The sequence below is a fragment of the Mobula hypostoma genome, chromosome 12, assembly GCF_963921235.1.
Source record: "Mobula hypostoma chromosome 12, sMobHyp1.1, whole genome shotgun sequence".
NCBI classification, from domain to species: Eukaryota; Metazoa; Chordata; class Chondrichthyes; order Myliobatiformes; family Myliobatidae; genus Mobula; species Mobula hypostoma.
In genome coordinates this window covers 25843603-25864598 of record NC_086108.1, presented here as the reverse complement: position 1 = coordinate 25864598, position 20996 = coordinate 25843603, and the positions used below count along the sequence as shown (strand labels likewise).

General features: G+C 41.2%; 1 protein-coding gene and 1 pseudogene across 1 annotated transcript in view; both read left to right on the top strand.

Annotated features, from left to right (window-relative positions):
• Positions 1-20996, top strand: part of astn1 (astrotactin 1) — a 2838691-nt gene that overhangs the window by 543083 nt on the left and 2274612 nt on the right. Inside the window, exon 2 of the mRNA XM_063063753.1 lies at positions 8806-8993. Within this exon, the coding sequence (XP_062919823.1) occupies positions 8806-8993 (188 nt within the window). The remainder of the gene's footprint in view (positions 1-8805; positions 8994-20996) is intronic.
• LOC134354667 (GTP-binding protein 10-like) lies at positions 16170-17272 on the top strand (annotated as a pseudogene).

Sequence of the window (20996 nt, the reverse complement as noted above, 5' to 3'; positions counted from 1 at the left end):
TGGAAAGGTACGATCAGCGGGAACCCGGTGTGTGTCCGCCCTTGCCTGGGTGCCGGGTTCACTGCAGAGGATCGACCGCATCTGGAGGAGGGGTCACAGTCGGTGACCTCAGGTGACATCACCAAGGACCCGCCCAAATGCTGTTTGTGAGCCATCCCGCTGGTCTGTGAGTGAAGCCGTTCTGAATGATCAGTTGTTCCTATTCTATCTCTCTCTTCCCCCACGTTGTCCACCGCCATGGCAATGATTACTGCGAACTGAACTACTAACTGGACTGAACTTTGAGTAATTTTGAAATTGGTCATTTACCCCTAGACAACGATAGAGCTTGATTGATGCTGTTATCTTAATTCTGTGCACATGTGTGGTTATCATTGTTGAATTGTTGCATTTATTATCCTTTCGATTACTGTGTTGCTTGTTTCTTTAATAAAACTTTCTTAGTTCTAGTACTCCAGACTCCAACTGAGTGATCCATTTCTGCTGGTTTGGCAACCCAGTTACGGGGTACGTAACAGTTGTCATTTACACATTGGTTGTTTGCCCGTGCTATTTGGTGTGGTTTTTGTTGATTCTATTATGTTTCTTGGATCTAATGTGTATGCCTGTATAACCCTCTCACCGAGCTTGTATGCAAACTTGGCTAACAGCCGTGGGATTCAGCGGTGAGAAGGCCAGCTTTATAAAACACTATCCGTCTAAGGCCAGTATGATTTGGGTTCAGCTGATCAAGAAAGTTGGGATGTTCCAATTAATGGAACCTCCATTTAAGCAAATGCTGTATAAGTACTGCCATAATACAATTATCAGGTGACAAGAAGTAACAGATTGCACACCGTATAAAATTACAAGGAAACTGTATTCACCACCTTCAGCTTTATCAAAAGTTAATAGGAAAAAGAAAAGAAAAGAAAAAGTCCCATTACAGTTAAACCACGTTGTCCAACTTAGGAATGTGAGTCAGCCAATCAAGGTTGTGGGATGTGAGAGAAGGTTCCAGAGAGCTGTGGGGAAGAGTTTTCTAAAGGATAGTGGTCTGGTTTGGGGTCTTTTTGATGGGAGCTGAGGACCAGGACAGAAGGGAAAATGTGCACGTAAACATTGGAGCTCATACTGGAGTATTCAGGGGTGTATCTCTTACTCATACGCTGGACTCATGGTCTGCGCGAAAACACCCACCAAATTTTGAACTCCCCTCAAAGACCATCTCAAACAAACTGGCTCTCTCTCTCTCTCTCTGTAGTATGGGCCCTTCCTGCTTGGGGCCAATCAGCTGCCTGTCCGTCCAACAGCATTCTGCAACATCTTCCCTTCTGTCCCTCCTCTTCAACTACTGCCTAAAAGACTTCAAACCAGACCACTGTCCTTTAGAAAACTCTTCCTCACTGCTCTCTAGAACCTTCTCTCACATCCCACAACCTTGACTGGCTGAATTACATTCCTAAGTTGGACAACCTGGGTCCTAGCCGAAGCCAAAAGACGCTTTCCAGCATGGCACACTGCTTTTACAGAAAACTGCTGATATAAACTACCTCACAGTATAGCAGTAGAAATCTTAACCAGAGCATTACACCCGCAAGAAAATAAATCTCAGGTTTCACATAGTGACGTATAAGTACTTTCATAATGAACTTACTTTGAACTTTTAATGTATTTACAGCGGCAGCATTACAATTACATTTTTTACCCAATATGGACAGTTAGGGTTTAGAATGATCTAATTTTGTCAAGATAAAAGATCAGTATTTGAAACGTCATATCTCAGTAAGTCCTCAGCCAATTGTTTCCATTCTCCTTGTAATTGGATTTGATGAGGCTTTTTCCAGCTTGTCAATAATTGGAAACTAAATCACCACCAGCTCGTCACCGGAATTAGTGATTGGATGGCCTACGTTTGATTTTGTTCTACCTTTAGTTGTGACAAGTTCAAGCAGTTCCATTTGTCCTGTCTATAGTAATAATAAATCCTTTCTTTAGATCATTTTGTTGGATGTCATGGCACTGGGCAGATCAACATTAATCCTTCCACTGGATCAAATGAAAACGACATCTCTGAAACAAATAGAAACTGATTTTTATCTTATCCTTTCATACTTGTTAATATTCTTTGTGGATGCAAAAACATCTGACTGTCAACCATAAAAGACAGAACAAGACAATTTCTTATTTTATTGTTTGGAATGATCCTTTACTATCAGTGGAATATATCTGTTTGAGCTCAGTAGGTTTAGAGAGACCAGTAGAACTCTTGTCTTCTCCATTCTCCTTCATTGTTTTGTCATACAGAGGCACAGTTAGTTGAGCCACTGTCTCACAGCACCAAAGCTCCAATTTCCTCCCATATCTCAAAGACAGTGTGGTTTGTAGAATAATTGGATACTATATAGTGTCCCTGGTGTGTTGCTGAGCGGTAGGATCTGGGGCGAGTTGATGTGAGTGTGGTGAATAACAAGTAGGGTTAATGTAGGATCGGTACAAGAGGGTAGTTGATGGCTATTGAAGACATGGTGGGCTGAAAGGCATGTCTGCATGTTTTAGCTCTTTATGATGCTGTAATGGTACAAACAGATATTGGTACTTCTGCATTTCAAGAAACAATAATTCTCATCTGCATTCTTTGTTAATGGTGGTATTCAATAATACTGGACGGGAATATAGCATTTTCTTTAATTGTATGTGACCTAGTCATTGTAAAATTATAATGCTAGTATTTAATACAATTATCTTTATTGCTGTAATTATGAAAACCTATGACTAATGACATGAAAAATTATGAAAACTTTTGAAATGAGGATTATGTCTGAACTCAAGAGAAATAATCAAATAATATGATTAATTATTTTGTGGAAACAACAGACTTTTGATTTCTACTTCGGCTTTATATTTTCTTCAGTCACCTGCTGTAAGTATTGACAGCTTCTCAACTGCTGATGGCCAACAAATTCACTTAAGTGATCAATTTAAGTGCATAATCTCACACAGTGAAGGTCACAAAGAAATTCACCTCTTAAACACAACCTGCCTTTACCCAGCATTCCCAAGCATTCTACAACTTTGCAGAAAACGCTTCCGTTCCATTACTCAGACTGTCATTTGACCCCGAAGCTCTTGAAGTGAAAGGCAAATAATAAAGTTAATTCCCTTATTCAACTATGGTTATTAGAATTTAAGCTTATTTTCATCTCTGCTCATTCTGCCTAGCCCATAGATTTGTACGTCCTCTATGAGTTCCAGGAGAAAGGAACAAGATGCTGGAGGAACTCAGTGGGTCAGGTACCACACAATTCCTCCAGAATTTTGGTTCTAGTTCCAGATTGCAGCATCTTCATTCTTCCATGTTTCCAAGAGTTCTAGAGGTCAAGGAAAATAAGCAGAGGAAAATGGAATGATTGGGATTACTACCCTGAGAACTGATAAGGATATTACAGGCCAACAAGAGAATTAAAGATTACAGTTCTGACTAAGGTCACTTAACTTAGTAATTGAAAGTAACCCTACAGATTTATTTAATGTTGCGCTACCCATTGCACACTGAGACGTTATATATGCAGTAAATTAATTTATTTATTTTAAGAAAAAGAAACTTATTTAAAGTCAGTTTACATCAGTAAGTCAATTTTCTCTATGTTGTGGTACAAAAAATTGGCTCAGCCTTGTTCTTGCAGAAAATCCTGCCTTATAATAAATTCCATAAGGCATGATTTTCTTCATTATGTTATTTAATAGATCTGAAAATATAAACACTTATTCTAGCATACTCTATGAGCAAATGACTAAAGTTTGTTATAAAGCTGACCGCATTAGATGATTCTCGTTAATATTTTCAACATAACATTTTGTAAAATAGTTCAACAGTAAGTTTTGACTTAGATCAACAGAAAAAAAGGCTGAAAGGCACAAACCATCTGGTTGAAAATGAAACTGGGTTTATGATTATTTGTTTGAATATTTTGTCAATCAGCTTTAGACTCTTTTGTCTTTATTTTCCCAAAGATTTTCTAACCTATCCTCTTCTCATGAGAGTACATAGAACATAGAACATAGAACAGTACAGCACAGTACAGGCCCTTCGGCCCACAATTTTGTGTCGACCCTCAAACCCTGCCTCCCATATAAGCCCCCCAACTTAAATTCCTCCATATACCTGTCCAGTAGTCTCTTAAACTTCACTAGTGTATCTGCCTCCACCATTGACTCAGGCAGTGCATTCCACGCACCAACCACTCTCTGAGTAAAAAACCTTCCTCTAATATCCCCTTTGAACTTCCTACCCCTTACCTTAAAGCCATGTCCTCTTGTATTGAGCAGTGGTGCCCTGGGGAAGAGGCACTGGCTATCCACTCTATCTATTCCTCTTATTATCTTGTACACTTCTATCATGTCTCCTCTCATCCTCCTTCTCTCCAAAGAGTAAAGCTTTAGCTCCCTTAATCTCTGATCATAATGCATACTCTCTAAACCAGGCAGCATCCTGGTAAATCTCCTCTGTACCCTTTCCAATGCTTCCACATCCTTCCTATAGTGAGGTGACCAGAACTGGACACAGTACTCCAAGTGTGGCCTAACCAGAGTTTTATAGAGCTGCATCATTACATCGCGACTCTTAAACTCTATCCCTCGACTTATGAAAGCTAACACCCCATAAGCTTTCTTAACTACCCTATCCACCTGTGAGGCAACTTTCAGGGATCTGTGGACATGTACCCCCAGATCCCTCTGCTCCTCCACACTACCAAGTATCCAGCCATTTACTTTGTACTCTGCCTTGGAGTTTATCCTTTCAAAATGTACCACCTCACACTTCTCCGGGTTGAACTCCATCTGGCACTTTTGCATCCTATCAATGTCCCTCTGCAATCTTTGACAATCCTCTACACGATCTACAACACAACCAACCTTTGTGTCGTCTGCAAACTTGCCAACCCGCCCTTCTACCCCAACATCCAGGTCATTAATAAAAATCACAAAAAGTAGAGGTCCCAGAACAGATCCTTGTGGGACACCACTAGTCACAATCCTCCAATCTGAATGTACCCCTTCCACCACCACCCTCTGCCTTCTGCAGGCAAGCCAATTCTGAATCCACCTGGCCAAACTTCCCTGGATCCCATGCCTTCTGACTTTCTGAATAAGCCTACTGTGTGGAACCTTGACAAATGCCTTACTAAAATCCATATTGATCACATCCACTGCACTACCCTCATCTATATGCCTGGTCACCTCCTCAAAAAACTCTATCAGGCTTGTTGGAGAGGATCTGCCTTTCACAAAGCCATGCTCACTGTCCCTGTTCTGACCATGATTCTCTAAATGCCCATAGATCCTATCTCTAAGAATCTTTTCCAACAGCTTTCCCACCACAGACATAAGGCTCACTGGTCTATAATCACCCAGACTATCCCTACTAACTTTTTTGAACAAGGTGACAACATTCGCCTCCCTCCAATCCTCTGGTACCATTCCCGTGGACAACGAGGACATAAAGACCCTAGCCAGAGGCTCAGCAATCTCTTCCCTCGCCTCGTGGAGCAGCCTGAGGAATATTCTGTCAGGCCCCGGGGACTTATTCGTCCTAATGTATTTTAACAGCTCCAACACCTCCTCTCCCTTAATATCAACATGCTCCACAACATCAACCTCATCCATATTGTCCTCACCATCATCAAATTCCCTCTCATTGGTGAATATCGAAGAGAAGTATTCATTGAGGACCTCGCTCTCTTCCACAGCGTCCAGGCACATCTTCCCACCTTTATCTCTAATTAGTCCTACCTTCACTCCTGTCATCCTTTTTTTATTCACATAATTGAAGAATTCCTTGGGGTTTTCCTTTGCCCTACTCACCAAGGCCTTCTCATGCCCCCTTCTTGCTCTTCTCAGCCCCTTCTTAAGCTTCTTTCTTGCTTCCCTATATTCCTCAATAGACCCATCTGATCCTTGCTTCCTAAACCTCATGTATGCTGCCTTCTTCCACCTGACTAGATTTTTCACCTCACTTGTCACCCATGCTTCTTTCATCCTACCATTCTTTATCTTCCTCACCGGGACAAATTTACCCCTAACATCCTGCAAGAGATCTCCAAACATTGACATGTCCATAGTACATTTCCCTGCAAAAACATCATCCCAATTCATACCCGCAAGTTCTAGCCTTATAGCCTCATAATTTGCCCTTCCCCAATTAAAAATGTTCCTACCCTCTCTGATTCTATCCTTTTCCATGATAATGCTAAAGGCCAGGGAGCGATGGTCACTGTCACCCAGATGCTCACCCACTGAGAGAACTGTGACCTGACCCAGTACATTACCTCGTACTAGATCTAGTATGGCATTCCCCCCAGTCGGCCTGTCCACATACTGTGACAGGAATCCGTCCTGGACACACTTAACAAACTCTGCACCATCTAAACCCTTGGAACTAATTAGGTGCCAATCAATATTAGGGAAGTTAGAGTCACCCATGATAACAACCCTGTTATTTTTTCACCTTTCCAAAATCTGCCTCCCAATCTGCTACTCTGTATCTCTGCTGATACCAGGGGGTCTATAGAATACCCCAATAGAGTAACTGCTCCCTTCCTGTCCCTAAATTCCACCCATATTGACTCAAAAGAGGATCCTGCTACATTACCCACCCTTTCTGTAGCTGTAGTAGTATCCCTGACCAGTAATGCCACACCTCCTCCCCTTTTTCCGCCCTCTCTATCCCTTTTAAAGCACTGAAATCCAGGAATATTGAGAATCCATTCCTGCCCTGGTGCCAGCCAAGTCTCTGTATTGGCCACTACATCATAATTCCATGTATGTATCCAAGAGTAGGTCCTTCTGTAGTTGAAATGGGTGAATAAGCATGTACTTAGTACAAATAGCTCCCATTTTTATGTGAGTTTTGATGAAGACTGTTGCCTGATTGACAAATTGCAGTGTATCACAATAGTGTCCATCTTATCTTCTCTAATGTTTCTGGTATGTGTCTCTGGTAGAGACAAGGAGAAAATAATTGCCAATTGAATCTTTACTGAATTATTATGAATTTGCTGAGTTTTGTTTAATTCTTCCATTTGCACATTGATCTGACTATTGATTTTTTAATTTCAGATGCATAAATAGTTTCAAATTAGTCCCCATTGTTGAGACTCGTTTTATAATTTTGTCTCTATATAATCGTCTTCCAGAAAATCATTTGTCATTAAATTACTTTTTTTTACTGAATTAAAAGCCTTTGACATACATTTAATTTTAGAATAGGTACTGAATCATTCCAAAAAAAAAGGAAAGATTCCTTAGTCCAGTCCTGAAGAAGGGTCTCAGCCCAGAATGTTGACTATCATTTCCACAGATGGTTCCTGACCTGCTGAGTTCCTCCAGCATTCTGTGTGTGCGTGTGTATGTTGTTTTAGATTTCCAGCATCTGCAGAGTTTCTTGTGTTTCAGATTCCGCATTGTTCTCTTTTCACCACCTAAAAGCCTGAAGTCCTTTCTATTCTCTCCTTTTGATTTCATTCCATCATATGTAACTTTAATAAGGGTTCAGAGGAGGTTCACAAATATGATTCCAGGATTGAATAGCTTGTCATGTGAACAGCATCTGATGGCTCTAGGGCTGTATTCACTAGAATTCAGAAGAATGGGAGGTGACTTCATTGAAACCTATTGAATGGTGAAAGTCCTTGATAGGATGGATGTGGAGAGGATGTTTCCTATGGTGGAAGAGTCTCAGACCAGGGGACACAGTCTCAGAGGAGAACGTCCTTTTAGAATAGAGATGAGGAGGAATTTCTTTAGCCAGAGAGTGGCGAATCAGTGGAATTCTTTGCCACAGGCAGCTGTGGAAGCGAAGTTTGTATGTACTGTATACTTAAGGCCGAGGTTGATAGATTCTTGATTGGTCAGGGCATGAGGGGATACAGGGAGAAGACAGGAGATTGGGGCTGAGAGGAAAATTGGATCAGCCATGATGAAATGGCAGAGCAGGCTCAATGGGCCAAATGGCCTAATTTTGCTCCGATATCTTATGGTCTTCTGGATTCCCATAGGATTGTGCATTACAATTAAGATTATTAAAATATGTATAGATTTTGCATGTTGTATGTTCAGCAAATTAACAACTTGCAATGCTTGACCTCTGCACAAATCGAACACTTCTGAGTCCATCAATATTGAACTAAATGTTTACTTTATTATTTGTACCTAGAATTAAATTAAATATACATTTAGGACTTGGCAGTACAGAAGAGGTGCAGAGCAGAATCTGTAGAATTTTCACTATAGAGGGGAATTGAAGGAACTTGTTGCAATGTCTCATCATGAATATTGCTTGGTTGATACATAGCCCAGTAATGTGCTTGGAGTGTATTTCACATGATGGATTTGGGTGTACAGTTAATGTTCTACTTATTGCAATGAAAAGCACTGCCATGATTGAATATTTCTTCCTATTATAGGAATATTATTCATGATAATCGAACTACCCATTATTATTTCATGATTTGGGTTGACAACTAGCTGAATGAAGTATGCAAGTGCCCATTAATTCTTACCTCATCTAATCTGTAATTTGAAAGTTCAATATCTTTTACTTGTTTTTGATTGAAATTTAATTGAAGTTCAGGGATGCTTCCAGCTTCTCTTTTGTTTGAATCAATAAATAAGTTACCATGAGTACAGGGGAAAGATTACATATTATTGCATTTGCTGAAGTGTTGTTATATTATTAAATTTGAAATTGCTTTCAACATGCTTTGGGCTTTCCACTTTCTTCAATGAAATTCTCAATCAATATCTTTGTTTTTTTTTTGCTTGCAGAGATATCTGGCTATGCCGACGAGATCCCCCATGTTCGCTGGAGGCAACAATGGCTGGAAAATGGGACCTTGCTTTTCCATGTTCACCATCAAAATATCGCTCATCGCTTACCAGGCCTGATCCCAACTATCTACTCAGAATCAGACTCTGCTGAGGAAGAACTCCGAATCCTTCACATTTCTGTGATGGTCAGCTTCCTTTTTTTTAAAATTTTAAATCGTTGTCAGTTGGCTGTGATATCTTTAATGAACATGCAAAAATATTATTAGAGTTTTATTCTTTGCACTGATTTTACTAGAGGATTGAAATCAGTGAGTTGAGGTTCTAAAGTAATCATTGCAAGAAAGAGGGAATTTTGAGATCGGTGGTTCTAAAAATTATAATTAGCCACATATGGTAAGGGTTATTTGAACCAAAGTTCAGAGACTGAGTGACTTATGCACTGAAGTTTTTTATTATTAACAGTATGGTTGTCAATATGTTATTGTTTTTAGCAATGAAAGGCCATTTGTCAAAAGAAGAATAGGGATAACAAAAGACATCTTTACGAGAATGAAGAGTATACTGACCAATACTAAACTAGGCATGACAACCCGCCTCAGAGTACTGAAATGTTACGTTTATCCAGTTATGTTATATGGCTCAGAATGTTTGACAGTATCTAGTAACATGAGGAAATGAATTGAAGCAGCAGAGATGTGGTTTTTGAGGAGGATGCAAAGAATATTATGGATGAAATGAATATCTAACAAGGATGTCATGAACAGAGCAAATACAAAAAGAGAAATAATGTATGAGATCATGAAAAGGCAACGTAACTTCATTGAACATGTGATTAGGAAAGAAAAATGCACGGTAATTATGGGAACGATTGAAGGGAAGAAAGCAAGAGGAAGACAAAGACAAATGATGATGGAGACAGCAGCCAGAGAACTGGAAATGAATACCAATGAATTGATCCACTTGACCCAAAACAGGAGTGTGTGGGCCATGGCAGTCAAAGCTCAAACTGGCCATGTTGATACCTACTGTGTGAGTCACCTTTACAACTGGCATAGTTTCAGTGTTAGAACCCATGATTTCCTGAAAGTACTCAGCATTCAGCAGTCTAGTCACAATGGCATCTTGACCACTGCAAGGTCGAACGAGGAGCCATACCTAGAGAGCCGAGTGTTTATCTGCATTGAGTTCACAAATACAGATATTTTACAAAGATAAAAATGCTAACTGAAGTGAAATTATGGTTGGCAAGTCATCAGGTTCTGTCAAAAGAATGGATGGTCAAATTTTCATAGAAATGAATTACAAGTTGGTTGATCTGTTTTGGTCAATGTGCCCAGTTCTATTAAATACTTATCAGATTGCTAGGATATTTTGGTATTAAATATCTGTATCTCACAATGTTAAATGATGGATATTAGAATTATATGTAGGCTGCCTGACTTTTCCGAAGTACTGTAGTAATTTTATGTATTGCACAGTACTGCTGCCACAAAAAAGTCAAATTTCATGACATGTGAGTAATGATAAACCGGAGATCAGGATCTCTATGTGAACTGCGAGTGGGAAGGGGGAAGGGAGAGGGGAATCATAATTGGAAATAGGAGAAGGGAAAGGGGAAGGAGCAGGAAGCACCAAACGGACATTCAGATGATGACAAAAAGGCATATAATTGAGCGGTGTCACAGCAACAACCTTGCATTCAATGTCAGTAAGGCCAAGGAATTGATTGTGGACTTCAGAAAGAGTAAGACGAGTGAACAGACACCAGTCCTCATCGAGGGATCAGAAGTGGAAAGGTGAGCAATTTCAAATTCCATGGGTGTCAATATCTCTGAGGATCTTTCCTGGGCCCAACATTTTGCTGCAGTTACGAAGGCGGCATGCCAGTCTATAACTCACACATTTCTACAGATGTACAGTGTAGTGAATTCTAACTGGCTACATCATCATTGGGTAAGGGGATGGGGAGACTGCTCAGGATCGAAAGAAAAGCTGCAGAGAGTTGTGAACTTAGTCAGCTCCATTATGGGCACTGGCCTCCACAGTATTCAAGTCATCTTCAAGGAACGATGCCTCATAAAGGCAGCATTACGGACCTTCATCACACAAGACATGTCCACTTCTGATTGCTACATCAGGAAAGAGGTACAAGAGCCTGCAGGCACCCACTCAACAAATCAGGAATAGCTTCTTCTCCTCTGCCACCAGATCTCTGAATAGACATTGAACCCATGAGCACTACCTCACTACTTTTTCTTTTCTTTTTTTGCACTAGTTACCTAGTTACTTAATTTAACTTTTTTAACATATATATAAATTTTATGACATATGCTAGTGATAGTAAACCTGATTCTGATCAATAAGCCAGTTGTTTGGAATCAAATGACCTTGCCTGGTGTCTCAGAGCTGGGTGACTCTGCACCCGCACAACTCAGCCCCCTCCCCTGGCACTTCTTCTCGCCATCTGTCTGACAGCCCTCCCACGGCACGCCACCGCCACCGTCACCATCACCATTCCCATCCTTTGCTCCTGCCAGATTTACAAACTCACTCTCTGCTCCGCATTAAAAAATACAGTACAGCACAGATGCCTTAGGCACCCTAGCTATAGATGTGTGCCTAAGACTTTTGCACAATACTGTAAATGAGTGGCACAACAGAAGTAGCATGTTTCTGTGATGGGTTTTGTTAGATGATGACGCTTGTCTCCTTCAATCTGCTAAAAATTCCTGCTGCATCAGTAGGGATACAGACTTTAGCATGCATCCATTTCCCCCCCACTCACAGATACAACTCATTTGAATATATGTGGCAGTTGCTAATTCTGATTCTGTTGAGTTACCCTGCCTTAGGAAGGTTGTGTTTGTCTCAGAGAGTTTGCCTTTACAATTGTTTCATTTGAATTTCTTTAAGATCTCATCCGCAGCCTCAGATGCACTGAACAATGGAAATAATTGATAGTAAACATTTGCGAAATATGGCATAAAATATGAAGGCAGATATATCCTTATGTCTCACAATTCTTTTGAACATCAACTACTAGTAGGTAAATCGAATGAAGATCAAAGATTACGTACAGGCATCTTAGAAATTGTCCTCTATTCTTTTGCCTCAACTTGATGTCTTTGCACAATCTGATCGGTCCATATGAATTTGAATGGTTAAACAATTCTATATTGATATGTCTTATCTGCACCTACACTGGTACCCTTCATTGGTTTAAGTGAAAACAAAATGTTGCGCTTACGATTGAAGTTAAGATGCAGATCAATTTATCCATGTTGCCAAAGATGTGGGCTATGATTAAAACAATAATAGATATGCACAGGAAGCAACTTACTTTTATGAGCTCAGTTTCACAGTTTTGCTGACAAGTCATTTCAACAACCTTTGAACTGTTGGCTGAGGGAAGACGCTGATCAAGCAAGCACTTAATAAATGAGTACCATTATCCTCACAGCAGACTTTACGGAGCCAGGTTCATTAACAAAGAACAGATTAATTGCATATTTCCAGAGATAAATGTGGAAGTATTTTGATAAGAGGATATAATATTGGTAAAAGGCTCGTGTCATATTCCTTATATTAAAAATTAATTTGGATTTGCTTAAACTTTGGATTTCAGTTCAAAAGAACTTGAATATTATATGTCAGGAATAATTTTTAATTCAAATCTGCTGAGAACATTTAATTCATATCATTAAGTTGTACTGCAACCCAGTTCGGAAGTGATTCTCACCTTCAGAACCTGCGCAATTAATGTGGCCAAGCTGATTACATTAAATAAGCTCATGTAGGATGAAAATCAAATGAGTTGTAAAATGACAGGTAATCAGCTTCGTCACATTAGTGCCGCAGTGAAGGTAAAAATTAACCTCAGTACAATGGGTTCTGGTTAATTTGGCTATTGGTTAATCGAGGCAGACGCTAGTTTAGGACAAGTCGTAAAGAACAAAAACCAAAGCGAAAATTGCCAGGGTTCCTTTTATTTATTTAGGACACTATTCCACTTAACTGGGGAAAGAGATTGCAGAACATAGTCCAGCTACACACTTGTGTAGCCGTTATACGCTACACTGCTAGAGCGGTCAATTTTTAAAAAACATCAGTTGTGTGTGTTTGTGTTCAAAAGGCAGTGATTTTTGTCACTGATAGTTGGTGAGGAATAAGCAGTAAGACAACTAATAAACATGAGAAGGTCTACAGATGATGAAAATCCAAAGCAACACACACAAAAAGCAGGAGGAACTCAGCAGGTCAGGCAGCATCTATGGAAATGAATAGATAGGTGACATTTCAGGCCAGGACCCTTCTTCAGGACTGGAAAGGAAAGGGGAAGATGATAGAATAAAAAGGTGGGAGAAGGGGAAGAAAGCTAGCTGGATGGTGATGGGTGAAGCAAGGTGAGTGGAAAAGGTCAAGGGCTGGAGAAGAAGGAATCAGTTTGAACAGGAGAGTGGACTATAGGAGGAAGGGAAGGAGGACCGAGGGGGAAGTAATAGGCAGGTGAGATCAGAGTGGGGAAGAGAGGAAGAGGGTGGGTGGAATTTGTTTACCAGAAGAAGAAATTGATATTCATGCCATCAGGTTGGAGGCTAGCCAGACAGAATATAGGATGTTGCTCCTCCACCCTAAGAGTGGCCTCATCTTTGCACATGCGGATGACATGGACCGACACAGCGGAATGGGAATGGGAATTAAAATGTTTTGCCACTGGGAAGACCTGCTTGTGGTGGATGGTGCGGAGGTGCTTGACATCATGTGTCACCAATGCAGAGGGAGCCGCATCGGGAGCAGCGGACACAATCGACAACTCCAGCGGATTCACCAGTGTTGTGTTGCCTCACCTGGAAGGGCTGCCTGGGCCCTGAATGGAGGTGAGGGAGGAGGTGTCTGGGCAGGTGTAGCACTTTGGCCGCTGCAGAGATAAGTGCTGGGAGGGAGATTAGTGGGGAGGGACGAATGGACAAGGGAATCACAGAGAGAGTGATCCCTATGGAATGCGGTGGGTGGAAGTAAAAGTATGTTTAGTGGTAGGATCTCTTTGGAGATGGTGGAAGTTGTGAAAGATAGTATGATAGATGCAGAGGCTGATGGGATGGTAGGTAAAGACAGTGTGGAACTGTTTTGCTCACTGCTCTTGCAAGCTTTCACACAGATGGTCAGAAGCAGCCGGGAGTGCAAATGAAATGATTCCACTACTTCAGCAAGTTAGGAACTGCAAAGAATTTGAAGGTATTGACAATCATTTTGAATGTTACAATTAAAATAAAGATTTGGAGGATGCAATCGTTGATAACATTGTAGGAAGGCTATCCCTTATCTGCACCAGGTGTCTGCGCTGATTTTGTTCATTGCATACACTGGATGAATTCTTCCGTCAATAACTATTAGGAACTAATACACAGTTTTATAGTACTGTAGTACTGTTGGTAGTGTTCTGATTTGTTCTGCATTTCTTTTAAGTACATAATTCTTTTAATTAAGTACATAATTAAGTACATAATTCTTTTAAGTACTCAGCTTGTCTCTTTTAGACCTTTTTAACTATTTCTATGAAACCTCAGCTAATTGGGGCAGCTGCTTAATGAGGCTAAAATGTACTGGTCCTGATGTGTCTCATTTAACTGGAATCCACTATATTCCCTGTCGCTCGTTGTGAGTTGGAAAAAAAACATCTCTGTCAATTGTACAATCATTAAAGTCAAATGCTACCTATATTATATTGAAACAGCCTAGGCTGGGACACAATTCTGAAATGACTTCTGCTTTATCATAGCCAATGCAAATATTAAAAGTCTACAAATGAATAGCAAATGTACAGTTTGCTAGTGATAGATGTACAATTTAAGATTCCTAGCCCATCTAACCTGCACTGCTGGGGCCTCGCAGAACGACCAGCTTGACCCCTCTGTGAGAAGACCGGTACGCTAGAGCAGCTGCCCCAGAGCTCTTGCCGATGGCTGTTATCAGTGGCAGCATGACCAGGGCCTCCGGACAATTGCTGAGACAATCTACAGCACCCTTAACATCTGCCGGAAAACAAGTCTGGTCAAGAGTACCATCTGCTTTGTCAAAGGGGGGAAAGACCAACAGAACACTGGAAAGTAACTGGGTTGCTCTTCACTGCGCAGGACTGGAAGCTAAAAGCAGACCTGGGAAAACAGCTGCAGTTTCCTCCCCACATCACAGAGACTATATTGAGGCCCGATATTGTGTTGTGGTCCGACTCAGTGAAGCACGTTCTTATGCTTGAGCTTACCATGCCTTGGGAAGAGCACATGGAGGAGGGCTATGAGTGGAAAAGAGCCAGGTATGAAGATCTGAAGAGTAATTGCCAAGGATGAGGCTGGAGAGCAAAGTGTTGGCCTGTGGAGGTCTGGTGTCATGGCTATGCAGGCCAGTTGCTCTGCAAAGTATACACTGCACTTGGAATCACGGGAGAGAGAAGGAGGAGAGCCATTTCTACCACCACAGATGCAGCAGAGAAAGCGTCAAGATGGCTCTGGATAAAGATCCATGGGTTGCTGCTAGGGCACAGGCTGGCGTCTGATCAACCCCGGGTGGATCGCCTGGGCGATGGTGTATGATGTTGAAAGACCCAAAACACCTGACGACCCCAGGTAACATCACTGATGATGTGCCCTAGTTTAGCATCATGCAGATGCTTCTGTAAGAAGAGGATAGTCGTGAATAACTTCAGAGTGTAATTTGAGGTTTTTAAATTGTCTGCTTTTTCAAATATTTCTTAACACATCATTAGGTCAGGTTTTCTATTATTATCAAATCATCTTGTTATTTTTTCTCTCTCAGATTTTTTCAACAGGAAGGCAGAGTTATACGATTAGGAATTAAGCCAAGGAGTTCTCAACAAGAACATAGGAACAAGGAAGCCTCTTTCTGATTATCTCCTACTATTTCACCCAAGAAGATCAATCAAAACTCCTCCTAAGAGCAGTCTCAGTGGAAATATAGCCAGAACACAAATCTGCTCTGGGCAGGGGAATGTCAAAGACACCACCACAAGCGGCTTGGCAGCACAATCGTTGACTGAACTGATCTTGTTCTGCCACTCACCATAATCAGCTCTGGATACATATTTTACTGTAGAATATTACAAACGTTTGTAGATTAGATTAGATTTGAAGATGACGTACCAAAGGCTTTCCTTGACAATTATACACGTTTCTCGATCTCTTTGGCTTGATCGTGCTGCTGAAATTAACATATCGTACAGCGCAAATGTTTTATTATTTAATAAGGAGATCGCAATAAGTGAATGCCTCTGGTTTCCCTCAGTAAACGGATGAAGGTTTGGAGGAGGCGGAAGCTCTGACAGACAGATTCCGGCTGTGGTTGCCATGGTGCAGTGCGGCCCCGCGTTGCTGAGAAAGTATGGCAACTTTATTGATAATCTTAGACTATATGTCCGTGGGGGTACTGGTGGAATGGGCTTTCCCCGATTTGGAGGTGACGGTGGAAATGGTGGGAATGTCTTGGTTGTTGCACAAGATGGAATAACCTTGAAGATGATCAAGGATAAATATCCAAATAAACGTTTTGTAGCTGGTGTTGGTGCTAACAGCAGCATACGATCACTTAAAGGTGCAAAGGGAAAAGACTGTGAAATTTATGGCCCAGTTGGAATTTCAATCACTAATGATAATGGGAAGATAATAGGTGAACTGAACCGAACAGGGGATCGGTTAATTGTAGCCCAGGGTGGTCATGGCGGATCATTTAGGACTAACTTTCTGCCTTCTAAGGACCAAGGTGGAATCATAAGAATGGATTTGACGCTGGTAGCAAATGTTGGATTGGTTGGGTTTCCAAATGCTGGGAAATCTACACTATTGAGCAAATTGTTTCATGCAAAACCAAAAATTGCAGATTATCCATTCACTACTTTGAAACCAGAAATTGGAACGTAATTATACAGTGATTACAAACAGGTGTCAATAGCAGATCTGCCTGGTTTGATTGAAGGTGCACACTTAAATAAAGGAATGGGTCATAAGTTTCTTAAACCTGTAGAGAGGACCAAGCAACTTCTTTATGTGGTGGATGTGACTGGATTTCAACTTTCATCTGAAACACCATTTAGAAATGTATTTGAAGCTGTTCAGCTTTTAACAAAGGAGTTGGAGCTATATTAAGTGGAGCTTTTATCAAAGCCTGCATTGTTAGCTGTAAACAAAATGGATTTAGAGAATGCTGCAGAAAAATTTAAAGAGCTGATGCAACAACTTCAGCAGCCTCAAGATTTCTATCACTTAATACCAGAAGAAATGGTCCCCATGAGACAAGCCCAGTTTAAACACATAATCCCAATCTCTTCATTAACTGGATATGGAATTGAAGAATTGAAAACCTGTATTCGAAATCATCAGACCATCAGGATGACCTAGAAAATGAACATTATAGGCTTGAAAAGCTGCAGAATTTACACTCAAACACTCCCTGAAAGTATTTAGAACATTCAAAGCTGTTGATTATTAGAGATGAGTCTTCAGGGAAACTATTGATTATATTCATGATTAAAAGATGCAAGAAAGACCTTAAAAAATTTTTTTTAAAAGATTAGATTAGATTCAACTTTATTGTCACTGTGCCGAGTACAGATACAAAGCCAATGGAATGCAGTTAGCATGACCAGAAATGCAAAGAATAGTATTATTTACAAAATAATTGCGAATAATAAGTTTAAGTGCTACAGCACACAAATATAAAAGTACTGAGACAGTACAATATGGGTGCAATACTGCTTAGCGCTGTATTGTGAAGTTCAGCAGGGTCACAGCCTCAGGGAAGAAGCTCTTCCTGTGCCTGCTGGTGCGGGAGCGGAGGCTCCTGTAGCGCCTACCGGATTGGAGGAGAGTAAAAAGACCATGGTTAGGGTGAGATGCATCCTTGATAATGCTTTTCGCCCTGCCCAGGCAGCGTTTATGGTAGATGTTCTCAATGGTGGGTAATTGGGTGCCAATAATCCGCTGGGCAGTTTTCACCACATGCTGGAGTGCTTTGCGGTCCGATACAGGACAATTACCATAGCACACTGAGATGCAGTTGGTGAGTATGCTCTCAATGGTACAGCGGTAGAAGTCCATCAGTATCCTGGGACAGAGGTGAGCTTTCTTGATGCTCTGCAGGAAATAAAGGTGCTGTTGCGCCTTTTTGATCAGGATGGAGGAGTTCAGGGACCAGGTGAGATCCTCGGAAATGTGGACACCAAGGAATTTGAAGCTTGATACACGCTCCACTACAGCTCCATTGATATTGATGGGGACGTGAGTATGGCTCCCAGAATGCCTGAAGTCCACAACGATCTCCTTAATCTTCTGGGTGTTAAGGGCCAGGTTGTTGTCGGCACACCATGTGGCCAGGTGCTGGACCTCATCCCTGTAGGCTGTCTCATCATCCCTTCTGATCAGGCCAACCACCGTGGTGTCATTTGTGAATTTGTTTATGGAGCTAGAACCATATACTGGAACGCAGTCATAGGTGAAAAGGGAGTACAGAAGAGGGCTCAGCACACAGCCTTGAGGCACGCCGGTGTTCAGGGTGAGAGTGGAGGAGGAGAGGTTGTCTAACTTAACTGATTGGGGTCTGTTAGTCAGAAAGTCCAAGGTCCAATTGCAGAGGGATGAGCTGATACCAAGCTGGCGAAGTTTGGCGATCAGCTTAGAGGGGATCACAATATTGAAAGCCGAACTAAAGTCAATGAACAGCATTCTGACGTAAGAGTTGGGGCTGTCCAGGTGGGTCAGGCCAGAGTGAGGTGCCGTGGAGACGGCGTCCTCTGTTGACTTGTTGGTGTGATAGGCAAATTGATGGGGGCCCAGGGTAGTGGGCAGACAGTATTTCAGATGTGATAGAACCAGTCTCTCAAAGCACTTTGCAATGATGGGGGTGAGTGCAACTGGGCAGAAGTCATTCAGGCCCGTGGCAGTGGAATGCTTTGGCACTGGCATGATGGTGGCAATCTTGAAGCTTGTGGAGACAACTGCCTGGACCATGGACAGATTAAAAATGTCCGTGAAGACCCCGGCCAACTGCCCTGCACAGACTCTGAGCACACAGCCAGGTATTCCATCCGGACCAGCTGCCTTCTCTACATTCACCCTGCTCAGAGTACTCTTGTCAACATTATAGTTTTGATCTAAATACGGCTACAATTGCTGCATTGAAGAGGAGAGGGGAGTTGAATTCAAAAGGCAAGAAGAAGTGAATGTTGTTCATATCTGGACAGCATCCACCTAAATGTTGCACCACACACCGGGATAAAACTGAAGTCAGTAAGAATCTGCTGGAAAGCTCTCCAGTGTATGGAATCATGCTGAGTATGAGCAAAGACAATTGTAATTGTAGATACAGAATATTTCATGCCAATTTCTAAAACCTTTCATCATCTAAGCCCAGAGACAGGAGCATAATGGACTGGTTTCAATGTATCTGGATGAATGTAATACCAACAATGTTTAAGATCAGCATCATCCAGACAAAATACATTCACCCATCATCCATATCCTTCGCCTCAAATATTCATCACCTCCATACTGGCAGTGTACAAGAAATGCGTTAGCAATCTCCAAGGTTTCTTCAGCAACATCTTCAAAACGTGACTTAAATCACCCTGCTAGACAAAAGGTATGCAATGAGATGAATACCATTTCCTTCAGGCATTGTATCATCTGGTTTGGAAATATTGAATTTTCACTTGAAGTTTTAGTTTCCAATCTGATATCTATACACGGTGCAGGTGATTAAGGTAAAATAAATGGACGTGTTTAAGAGGTTCTTAGATAAATGTGCAGCGAATGGGGAGATATGGACCATTTACAGGCCAACAGGCTTAGGGAATTAGTAGATTTAAGGTGTCTCCATAAAAGAAAATGCTGTTGCCTTTCTCAAGAAACTAACAATTTTTGTGTTATCTCACAAGATCCAGTTTGCCATTGCCATTTTACTGGTTGATATGGACTGTTCTAACCAGTTCTGAGATGATCTGACACATGGCTAGGCCCTATTATGACCAGCACTACAGAGGCAGAGGCAAAGATAGAGTCATATATAAATCAGTATATGCTTACAGAAGAAGGATGGTCAAGTAACTAAAGTAGAAGTTGGCAGATCGCTTTGTTTCAAGTGACCATAATTATATTAGTTATAAGATAGTGATGAAAAAGGATAAGACAAGTACACAATTTGGGGTCCTAAAAGAGAAGAAGAGCTAATTTTCTGGGACATAGCAGAGGTCAATTGGCTGAGTCTGTTTAAATCAGTGGTTCTCAACCTGGAGTCAATGGACCCCTTGCTTAATGGTATTGGTCCATGGCATTAAAAAAGGTTGGGAACTCCTGATTCAAAGGAAAGGAATGAATGGCACTGGGAAGCATTTAAGAGCATGATATCAGGAGTCCCAAAGCAGCATGTTTGATCGGTGTGAAAGGTAAACGTGGGCGGATTTATAGAAGCTTAGATTTCAAGAGATGTTGAGGTTCTTGTCAAGAAAAAGAAACAAGCTTATATTTGAATTTTGGGGGAAGATGATTGTATTTTTTGGTGACTATATAAAGATTAAGAATACAATTAAGAGAGTGAGAGCAAAGGGTATAAAATGGATCTGTCAAGAAAAACCCAGGAGAGTCCACAGCTATATTAAGAGGAAAAGTGTGGATAGAGAGAGAATAGATCTCTTTAAGAGATCTGTAGATTACTTAAGTCTCAATTTACAGGTGATGGGGGGATATGATCCCACCCATCTAGGGATCTGTATTTACTGAGAAAATCATGGTTGATTAAGAGATAAAAGAAACGAGTGAAGATGTTTCAGTGGTCATGCATTTATCAGGGAGGATGCATCAAGGTGGATAAATCCCCAGAGCTTGACTCAAAGAATCCTCAGTCCTTGTGAGGCTGGAGAGGAAATTGCAGTGGCCAAGGATATTTGCTTCGTTATTAACCACTGGTGACGTTCTAAATGATTGGAAGGTGACTAAAATTGTTCTGTTGTTTTACAAGTCTAACAAAGCCAAATCAGGCACTACAGGCCAGTGGGGAAGTTACTGGAGGGTATTTTGAGGGATAGAATACACCAGCATTTGGCAGAAGGTCAGATTTATTTATCACATTTACATCAAAACACACAGTGAAACACAGTACTGAGCAAAAATCTTAAGCACATATAT